The sequence below is a fragment of the Elephantulus edwardii genome, unplaced genomic scaffold (assembly GCF_000299155.1).
Source record: "Elephantulus edwardii isolate Elephantulus edwardi_28Jun2011 unplaced genomic scaffold, EleEdw1.0 scaffold00137, whole genome shotgun sequence".
Lineage (NCBI taxonomy): Eukaryota > Metazoa > Chordata > Mammalia > Macroscelidea > Macroscelididae > Elephantulus > Elephantulus edwardii.
Window position 1 is genome coordinate 3,497,674 of NW_006399887.1, and position 11,392 is coordinate 3,509,065.

Here is an 11,392-nt window from a genome sequence, read left to right on the forward strand (position 1 = left end):
TTTCAGAGGCAGTTAAACATAGAGGAGGAGATTGCCCATCCTTCTCCAGAGGAGCAGCTGGTGGCCTCGAACTACAGGCTTTCTGGGTTACGAGCCACCTTCTTGCCACAAGGCCATCAGAGCTCCAAGTAATTGGTTAGACTAATAAAAAATTTAGAAAAGTGGAAAAAAATTGGTTAGAGTACTTCTTACTGAGATGGTGACATTTGAGCAAAGACTGGAAAGATGGGAGGAGATTGTTGTTAGATACCAATGACATTGGTGTTATTGTATACTGTCCAGTTAGAGCTAATGGATAACTGACCCTCTAGTACATTTTCAGAGGCAATAAATCACACCAAGGAGATTGCTCATCTTTCTCCTGTGAAGCAGCTGGTGGGGTCACACCATCTGCCTTTGACATGGCAGCACCACTCCCTACCACTAGGTCACTCGAGCTTCCTAGGTGCCCTTGGAGCAGCCCTGTGTACAACACAACACAACACAACACAACCTTGCCTATGTTGTACCATCCTTAGCAATCTCTGCTGTTGTGTTTTGTGTTTGTTTGTTTGTTTCTCTGTTTTTATTGTGAAAAACATGTTGGGGATACAAGGAGGTGAGGGTTGGGAGCAGAAGGGTGAGGATGGGCAGGGATGAAATTACAGGGATGCAGTTGCAGGTCTGCAAAATTTGGTGGGTGGGGGGAGTAGGTGAAGGAAATGAAGAAGATCCAGTGGGGACCAGACAATACAGGGCAATGGTAAGCATAGTCCAATGGTGGTTGAACAAACTGTCTTACTCACTTGTGGGTTTCTCATTTGGGAATGGGACGCAAACTCTCTGACTTCTTCATGCTGAACAGGGGCATTGATGTGAAGGGGGAAGGGAGCACACTCATCTTACTGGTGGTCCTGGGTTGAAGCTGCTTGCCTTCTTGTTCCATTAGAAGATATTTTCCTGATATACTTCCCTCTGTATGGCAAAGTGTTTTTCAAGGTGGGTCCAGTGGGGATGGCTGACCGAACCCTGAGGCTCCATCCTCCTTTGTTTCCTTTGTTTCCTTAGCTGGCAGTTGTATTTCCATTTTGTCTCTGGAACTGGCTTCAGGGTCAGGTCTGGAGTAAAACTCAGTGTTAAGGTTATCTAAAGGAAAGGGAGCAAACCTAGAGAGAACAAACTTGTGAGTTACAAATAGAAGGGCTTTGGAGGTATTACTTACGAGTGTACTGGGGGAGGAGGTGGAAGAAAGTAGCCTAGATAAAAATTTTCTATACGCCTTAGGCAGTTTTTTCTATCCAGGGGTCGGATGACACAACCTGAGGGCTGAGGAGCTCACCCCGAGAACCAAATGGCTCACCTCAAGGGCCAAACGGCTCACCCTGAGGGCCAGGTAGCTCCCACCGAGGGCCAAGTGGCTCCCCACAAGGGTCAAATCTCTGCTGTTTTAAGCCCATTGCTCTGGTCATTGTACCAGATCATCTCCTTGAGGATCTTCCTCTCTTTTGTTGACCCTTCACTTTTTCAAGCTTGGGGAGGGATTGGCTTTCTCCTAATAAGAAACACAAAACATGTGAGCAAAGTCTCACCATCTTTGTTTCTAAGGAACATTCAGGCTTCACTTCTTCTAAGACAGAATGGATAGATGAAGCATGCAGACACTCTGGAGAGGAACACGGCAAAATGAGAGCAAAGAACCAAAGGTGAGCTCAACAAGGGGGGTGGTGTGGCTAGAGGAGAGGGAGAGAAAAAAAAGGCAAGGACTGGAGGAAAGAGGAGAGGTAACAGAGGGCCAGATCACACAGGATTTTGCAGGCACATATATGATGTTTTAACTCTGAGTGCAACAGGAGCCGTTTTGGAATTTTGAGACAATGGCTTGACTTTACATGTATCCTCTGGCAGCCATGCTGAGAATTAACTGTAGAGAAACAGGAGTAGAGACAAGAAGAAATTGGGAAGAAATGCACCTAATCCAGATAAGAATGTGGCTTGAGCTACAACCAGGAGAAGATAAAGTAGATGAATGGGATCTTCTAAGTATCAAAGCCCTATACACATCCAAAACCTTCTCCAACAAGGTAAAAAGGGAAGCCACTGACTGGGAAAAAGTATTTGGTAATGACATATCAGATAAGGGACTTATATACAGAATTTATAAAATACTTGAGCACCACAACAAGATAAAGGTAAATAATCCAATAGAAAAATGGGCACAGGATATGAACAGACACTTCACCAAAGAAGACATTCAAATGGCTAACAAGCACATGAAGAAATGTTAAAAATCCCTAGCTCTAAGAGAGATGCAAATCAAAACAACTATGAGATATCATCTCACCCCAGTCAGAATAGCAAAATTTAACAGAACAAAAAACAACAAATGTTGGTGAGGTTGTGGAGAAACTGGAACCCTTTTTCACTGTTGGTGGGAGTGTAAAATGATGTAACCACTGTGGAAGGCGGTATGGTGCTTTCTCAAAAAGTTGCAAATAGAGATACCATTTGACCCAGCAATTCCACTACTGGGAATATACGCCAAAGAGACCATAACTGACACCCAAGCAGATATGTGCACACCCATGTTTGTTGCAGCTTTGTTTACAAAAGCAAGGAGTTAGAAACAACCTAAGTGCCCATCAACAAACGAATGGATAGAGAAGCTATAGTATACTCACACAATGGAATACTATGCTGCCTTGAAAAACAAGGAACTCATGCAATATTATTCAAAATGGGTGACTCTGGAGGACATGCTGAGTGAAGTATCTCATTCACAAAAGGACAAATACTGCATGGTACCACTGTTGTAAAACAGAACTGACCTTGGGGTTGGGGAGAGACTGAGAAAGATGGGTTCGATAATGTATATTGCATTGTAACAGATGAGGGAGAAAACTGTTTAAAAGGGATATGTGATTAGGTATTTTTGTTATGACAGGAGTCTAGAGCGAAGGCTAGATGGTGGAGTGGACCTGGGGAAGGGTTTGTAAAACAAAGAATTTTTCTTTTACTTCTCCAAGACGGTAGTGTACTAGGAGGGAGGGTTGAGAGGAGATAAAAGTGCAACAATGAATGAATGGAAATCCAAAGTCTCCGTAAATTTTTTACAGAAATTAATATTTTAAATTTGAAAAAAGGAAAAAAAAATGTGGCTTGGGCTGAGGAAGCAAAGAAGAGGTTGGAGAAAACTGGGAGATTCTGGATACATAGTAAAACCTGCAAGCTCCAGAACTTGAATAAGGCAGAAATCTGTCCCAAAAGGAAAATACAAACATTTCTCCCACCTCATTAGTTGTCTTTGAGGTTGGAATACATACGTTTTAAAAGCACACAATCATATACATTTACTCTGATGAATATAAGTAGGCTGATGTTGGCATTTTGTCAGTTGCATAAAAATCCAACAGGTGAAAGAGTCTTTATTATCCCTGAGAATACGCATGACCTTTTTAAGTAGATAGTTCTGCCATTGTGTTGTGGTGTTGGAGAAGAGTGCTGAATAGCCCACAGACTGCCAGAAAGACAGACAGATAAGCCTTGGGGGGAAATGCAGCCAGAGTGCTCCTTGGAGGCAAATACGGTAAAGCTTCATCTCGTATACTTTGGGCATGTAGATAAATGTGGCTACTCCTCGAAAACAGACATCATTCTTGGAAAGATGGAGGGTCAGTGAAGGAGAGGAAGACCCACCTCTGCAGTGAGATGAATTTGCAACAGTGAATTCAGCAACAGACTCTAGAGTCAGAAATAATGAAAATGGCACAAGACAGGGCAGAGTTAAGGTTGGCTTTTATAGGGTTACTATGAGTCACACTTAACCTGACAGCACCTAACAATAACAACAGTGAGAGTCTTCTGTATGGTTCGTTTCTTTCTTCTTATATTTTGTTGTACATTTTACTACTTCTTGGATCTGTCTATTGGCTTGAGCAGAATGATCAGCATGTGGGTCAATGTTTTCAAGCAACTGAATTGTTGTTAGGGACTGTTGAATTGGATTTGAGTCATAGCTGATCCTCCAGCAAGTTTCGGGGGTGGCAAGCTTCATGGAGGGAGATTACCCATATTTCTCCCTTGGAGTAGCTGGTGGATTCAAAGTGCCTGCTTTTGGGTTAACAGCACAGCATATAATCACTAGGTCACATAGTCATGAAATTGAACATCTGGGAATGAACAGCTGAGAGTTTAAACATAACCAAATCTGGCTCCATCACATTGAAGTCATGTGTTTTGCTAATGATATGATGTGTAAAAATGGACAGTCATAAGTGCAGTTCACTCTGGCTTGAATACAATGTAAGTAAGCCAGGGACTCCTTGTGTTTTAAATTCAGAGTTAGCATATTTTCCTGCATATTGGACTAGAGTGTGAAAGAAAGAGCAGAGTTAAAGAGGGCTCCAAGTAACCAGAATGACGGAATTTGTCATTGGCAAAGGCAGAAAGGGTGGTTGAGCAAGTTTGAAGAAGGAGAAAGAAAATAAGAGTTCAGACTTCATCATATAAATTTAAGGTATTTACTAGCCATTCCAAGGAGCTCTGGTTACATAGTGGTTTTTGCCACAATCTATAGCTTCTTGTGACCTATTTCTCTCACTTATGTAACCTACATTTGACTTTGCATTCTCTGGCCTGGAAAACTACAGACATATGTATGTCTAAAAGAATGCAAATATAAACTGCAGAAAATGTAAATCAGCCCCTCTACTACCAAAATAGACAGAACTCTCCAGTGCCAGTGCACCTTCTCTCCAGAGCGCTCTGGCCATTTGCTCACGCGGATTCTACCAGACCAAAGTTGTCAGAAGCCAAGGAAATCCCACAGTTGATGATACACAGTATAGATTGTTGGAAATAATTTATTTTTGTCTCTAGACAGAAATTTGGGGCTAGACCTTGGAAAACGGTGGTTTAGAGAGAGAGAATGAATAAATCGAGTGAGCAGTGGGAACATAAAGGCATCCTTTGCCTCACTTTTGATGAAAGTTATCCTTTGAGCATAGACGAGAAGTTTATCAAGGGACCACTGATATGTCTGTGACTTAAGGATTGAGCAAACAACAAGGTCCACTTCATAGAAGGGCAAGAACTCCAATGCATGGACAGAGGCTTGGAAAATGGACTTCTATGAAAGGAAAGAAATTAGTGTTTCTTACCACTGTATGTGATGTAATTTGCACAACTAACCAAATGGTGGACAGTAGGATCCACCCCCTGCCCCAGGGGAGAAAGATGGACAGTCTTCTCCTCTACAGATTCCTTAGAAACCTGATGGAAGGTGGGAGGAGTCCTGCTCCACTGGACAACAATGAGTGGGTTCTGGGTGACTTCCACTCACCCCATCAAACCACCACTTTACACTTCTCCGCCGACTTTGCTTTGGGAGAGTGAACTGTGGGTATTGAACACGACATCCCATTTCCATACAACACAGGAGTTTTTACCTTCTGGATATTCTACCTACCTTCTATCCTGAAAATACAGTCTAAAGGGGTTAATTCAACCTGCTCCCAAGCCTTCAGGCTTCTGGTTGATTAAAGCTCACGGAAATCCCCAAAAGAACTTGAGGTTGCTTTGAACTGGCTGTTCTTCCCCACTGCTGCTTTCAGTGTAGCTTCTGCTCCTCTTCAGTCTCTCAGGGGTGGGAACAGTTCCACTAAGGTGAGTCTCAGAGTTCCACGAATCTCTTATGATTTCCTTACACCTCACCTACATCTTTGTAATTAGTAACTTTGCACATGTTGTTGTGGTTGTTGTTGTGTGCTGTTGAGTTTCTTGTGACTCATAGTGACCCTATGTACAACAGCCCTAAACTCTGCTCTGTTCTGTGCCAATCACACTGTCTCTGACACTCCCATCCCAATTATCCCAGTCACTGAATCAACCCACCTCATAGAGGGTCTTCTCTTCCTGCGCTATCCCTCTACCCTCCCAAGCATTATGTCTTTCTCCAAGGACCAGTCTCTCCTTACAACATGTCCAAAGTATGTTAGATGGAGCCTCAGAATCCTTGCCTCCAAGGATGAATCTGCTTTCCTAGCAGTTCACGCTACCCTCAATACTCTTCTCAGCACCACAGCTCTAAGCCATCAATTCTCCTTCTATCCTCCTTGGTCATTGTCCAACTCTCTGATGCATAACAAGTGATTGCAAAGACCATGACCTGTATCAGACGCGCCTTAGTCTCCAGAGAGACACCATTGCTCTTCAGTACTTTGGAGAGGTCCCTAACAGCAGACTTTCCCACGGCAATGCACCTTTTAATTTCCTGGCTACTGGTGCCGAGAGTGTTGACTGTGGAGCAAGCAAACTAAAGCTGTGAACAATCTCAATCCTTTTAAAATGGTCTCAATTTGAGTTTTATCAAATTACCTCTTAAGCCACTGTAGCAATGGGCTCAAGTAGTCAGAGATGGTGAGAATGATGGAGGATAGGGCCAGGTGCAGGTCTGCTGTTCATGGGCTCACTCTGAGTTAATGTCAGCTGGATAGCTCCTAACGACAACTACAGTGGAACACTGATACAGCGATTGGTATCCCAAGTGACTCTAGGAAATAAACAGCAAAGCAACTCTAGGAAATAAACAGCCATTGTGTTATAGATGGGAGTGCTCATGGATTAGTGGTAAACAGCAGGGCTGCCAACTCTCAGGCATGTGATTCAAATCCATCAGCTGGTCTGTGGGACACAGATAGACAATCTTTAAAGACAGCCTAAAAGGTAATGTTGAAATTCATTTCTCCCATCTTTCAGAAAGTGTGTTAGCATGCTGGTGTCATTAAAAAAAGAGTGGATAAGGTGTCTGTCTACCTTGACTTTAGACAGAGTTCAGGAAGTATGCTGTTAATTTTATCTAAGGAGATGATCTAACATCTACCTACACTGACTGATGGACAATAGATTCAATGAATCCTCACAATTTTATGTGGTAAGCAGTCTGTTATTCTCTTTTTGTGGCAGGGAAAACTGAAGCACAGAACAAATAAGGAGCTTATAAGACTTAATCTTATAAGTAAATCCTAGTCTCTTGTTGACAGATGGGAAAACTACGGCTTAGAGAGTAAATGGACTTATCCAAGATGGAGTCACCACAGCTCTGGATGGAAACCTAGGTCTGTCAGAGCTCAAAGTCAGTGCTAGCCTCTGCTGTCCTCTAGTGCCTTCCAAATACTCCTTAATTGTAATATTTTTGAGAGAGTTGGCAGTGAGATACAGTCACTGTCAGCTACAACGTATGAAAACAAACCTTCCCATTGAAGTGCAAAGATTTCTCACAGCCATGCTTTTGGACATGTTGTCATGAGGGGTCAGTCCTTGGAAAAATACAGCATGCTGAGAAAGTTGTAGTGTCAGAGAAAAAGAGAAAGACCCTCAAAAAGACGGACTGATATAGTGACTGTAAAAAGGAGCTTGAGCCTATCAGAGAAGCTGTGGATGGAACAGCATAAGGCCAAGGTTCAAATCTCCTGTTCAATGTGTTGTTATGATTTGTAGTAGACTTGATGGCACCTAACAACAACAACAACAATTTAACTTTAATAAGGCTAAGCTTGAAAAAAAATGCAAGCATGATCCACATTTATGAATTCTTTCTTCTTTTTTTTGGTTATGTTTATTATGTGCTGTCAAGGTGGAACCAATGTATATGCCTAACCCTGGGGTGGATTTTCAGAGGCTGTAAATCACACAGGGGGAGACTGTCTGTCTTCCTCCTGCAGAGCAGCTGGTGGCTTTGAACCACCTGCCTTTGGGTTGACAGTGTAAGTCCTTACCATTAAGCCACCAGCATTTTCTTTCTTTAAGGAACTCAGTTTATATTTGGATTTAAGTCACAGGATATAGGAGAGACAACCATCCAGATCTTTTTTAAACGATCTGTAAGAAATGCAAATTATTAAATGTCAATGCCCCACCAATCGCTTGTTGACAGATAGGGAAACTAAGGCTTAGAGGAGTAAATGGACTTACTCACCATATAATCAATCTCAGCTCTGTGCTTATATGCTTGAGAAAATATTATCTTTTGTATCATATCCTTTTGCCCACTTGCTCACTGACATTAGCCCTGATCATGGTAAAGTTGAAATAGATGGTCACCTCTTATTCACAGAGGAGGAAATGCAGAAACCATACCTGGGGAGAAGAGCATGAGAAGGGAAACCACACTGGTGGGGGGTGCCAGTAACTTATTTTTGCTTTAGTCACAGGTTTTTTTATTTCCGCTAGTGAAGGAGGGCACAGTCCAGCATTTGCACATACTTTAGAGTCAGTCATATCACCCTGCTCGCTGGGATTTCCTCTTTTGGAATGGCACCACCAGTCTCATCTTCTCAGCATCATGGATGCGTGGCTTGGTAACAGTTGAGAATGCTCTGCTTTTCAGATAACACCATCCAGTCGATTTTCTGCTGCTGCTGTTGCTGTTCAGTGCAGAAGCGGTAAGTCCACTTTTGAGGACAACTTCTTGGGAAGAAATTTGTTTGGCATTTCTTTAATTGTTATTAGATCTCCATGCCTCGCTGTGTGTGCTGGGAAGCTCGTCTCCTATGTTTTCACTGTGAATTCCTGTTTGTTTAAAGGCATTGGCTAAAGCTCGAACCAGGCTACTAGAGTTGATTTGGATAGAGCAGAAGAAAAATAAGGCGAGCTCAAGTTTTTGGTTTTTATAAAGCAAGATACACTGGAACAGTAGAGAATAGATCACGTCAAGATACTTTTACCCCAGACAACTTTTTAAATCTAGAACCTCTGAGGACACCTTTAGCATAATAGTAGATTAGCACACACAGTAAAAGGTATTATTCATAAGCTCGATACCCTTTTTAGAAATCATCTGTATGTGTCCAGAAGGTCAATTACTCAAAAGCAAAAATGAGAGGATAAGGAAGTAAAGAAATTCAAGTTCTTGAAAGGGAATGAACAAAACAGAAAATTAAAGAGAATGTCAACACATTGCGATAAATGCAACTGATGTTTCTGAACAATTTGTGTGGAAATTGTTAGATGAAAACCTGATTTACCATATAAAACCCAACAGAATATTATTTAGAAAAGTCAGACTCTAAATATTCAGAGTTTTATGGTCCTTCCTTGGTACACTTGGAATTCATTGCTCTCTCTGTGTCATCAGAGAGCACGTAGCTTGGTTTTCCTATTTAATGCGTATTTCATGTATGATGTCTGTGTGACTGTGTCCCACTGGGTAGTTTTCACTATTTCAGGGCCAGACTCCTGCTTTATTCACATCTGACTCTTCCCCCAAAACTATGTAAATGTAAGATAAACTCCTCCAAACCATGTGTGTCTTACATTTTGGTGTAATGACCATGTAAGAATTAAATCCCAAAGTGCCATAATGATATTGCTGGTAGGTGCCATCAAGTTGGCACTAACGCAGAGTGACCTTGTTATGTACATCAGAACGAAATAATACCTGGGCCTGCACTTCACAGTCTCTCCTGTACTTGAAGTGATTGCTGCAACTACTGTAATTGTAAGAGCTGATATTTAACGGTAGTCCTATGTGTCAGACATTGTGCTAATTCACAGTTTACTAATTCACAGAACTCTCAGGACGGGCAGTCATTTGTCTATGGTCCCCATTTTATAGGTGAGAACACAGGTGTAAAGAGGCTCTGGTGCTTCTTCAAGGTCATACACTCAAACAACGAAGCTGGAATTCAAACTTCATTGTTCTCAGTCACTACACTGCTTTTAACCTCTCAGTGTTGTTCGCTGCAGTCAGGAGGGCCATACACACACAAGGAACACATGCCTGTCTGGTCCTGTTGCAGATTTGGACCATTGTCATCCTTGTTTTCATTGGCTGGGTTTCAGAAGTAGACTGCTAGGTCTTTCTAGTTTAGCTTAATCTGGAAGCTTTCTGAAACGTATTCAGCATCATAGCAACAGCTCCCCTGACAGGTGGGAGCCAACTGTGTGTGAGAAGATGATAAATTCCCACTTTTCACTTAGAACAATAAGCGAAGTGCTCTACTGCTGTAGAATCAACTCCGACTCATCTCGACCATTCTTTAGGTTTCCAAGGTGGTAAATCTTTGTGAGAAGAGACTCCCTGGCTTTCTCTACCAAAGCAGCTGGTGAAGTCAGACAGCTGACCTTTATTTAGGCCCCCAACATGTCCTACATTATGCCACAGGACTCTGTCAAGTGTTACAATGTCGTTGTTGTTATTGTTATATACCATTGGCTTGGAACCAATTCATAGCTAATACTCTGGTGGATTTTCAGAGGCTGTAAAATCGCATGGGAGGGAATTTCCCATCTTTCAGTCTTAGAGTAGCCAGTGGATTCAAACTGCTTGCCTTTGGGTTGGCAGTGCAATTCCTCACCATTAGGCTACCAGACTTGCCTCAGGCAAAAATCTTTCCCTGAAGCTGGTACGTGAGATTTGGACTTCCATCCTCCTAAACGCGAGACAGGTGTCAGCATGAGAGACCAGCAAAAGTGCATAGTTCAAGACATCACAAAAGTGACTTGCAGCATAGGCCATAGTATCAAGGAGTGGCTTGGGGAGGGAGGTGCTGGATTGGAAAGGCAGAGTGCAATAAATCCTGGTGTAGCAGGGAAAGGGAAGGGACAAGATAAGACATCATAATAGATGCCATTAAATTAAATAGCACATGCAAGATAACTTTAAATAAAATAACACATGCAAGATATCATTAAATAAAATAGCACATGCCAAAAAAAGTTACTAACAGAATAATTTTAATTTTTCATCAACATGAAGGATCTTGGCAATGTTGTTAACAGAAAGTTCAGCAGTTTGAATTCACCAGCTGCTCTGAGGGAGAAAGATGAGAAATCTCCTCCTATAAAGATTTGTTGTTGTTGTTGATTGCCATCAAGTTGAGCATAACTCATAGCGACCCTATGAGCAAAAGAATTGAAGCCTTTCTAGAACTATAGTTGTTTCTCAAATTTCATAGAGTGTCCAGAGGCATGTTGTTTAGGAAGTGGATGCCACTCCTGCTTCCAAAGATTTACAGCCCTGGAATATTTATGGCCCTGGAAGGCCATTATGAACTGGATAAACTTGGCAAAAGTGGGTTTGGTTTTGGGCTTAGCAGGTACCAGACTCTGTATTGGGCATGTGGCACATATTTTCTTTTTTTTATTTCATAACGACATTACATTACATGTTCTTAGCACCTCTGGTTCACCGGAAGGGAAATGGAAGTTTTGAGATCTAGGAACTAGCTGAGAGATAAGTCAGAAGCCTTCTAAATAAAATGTAGTTAGACCAGAGGATTGCTTTAAAATAAAGATGATTATGTAGGGGGACAAGGAAACCACATTAATGGAAATGGATCAGCTAGAAGCAATGTGAATTCCACACATTATGGCAATATAATTAATCTAGTCTAGCCTAACCTTACCTAACCTAACC

The 11,392-nt window shown here is 41.9% G+C and overlaps 1 protein-coding gene across 1 annotated transcript in view; it reads left to right on the top strand.

Moving 5' to 3' along the window:
* Positions 1–8,346: 8,346 nt before the first annotated feature.
* TXK (TXK tyrosine kinase) overlaps positions 8,347–11,392 on the top strand; it is a 93,087-nt gene continuing 90,041 nt past the window's right edge. The window contains exon 1 of the mRNA XM_006894178.1: positions 8,347–8,417. Within this exon, the coding sequence (XP_006894240.1) occupies positions 8,347–8,417 (71 nt within the window). The remainder of the gene's footprint in view (positions 8,418–11,392) is intronic.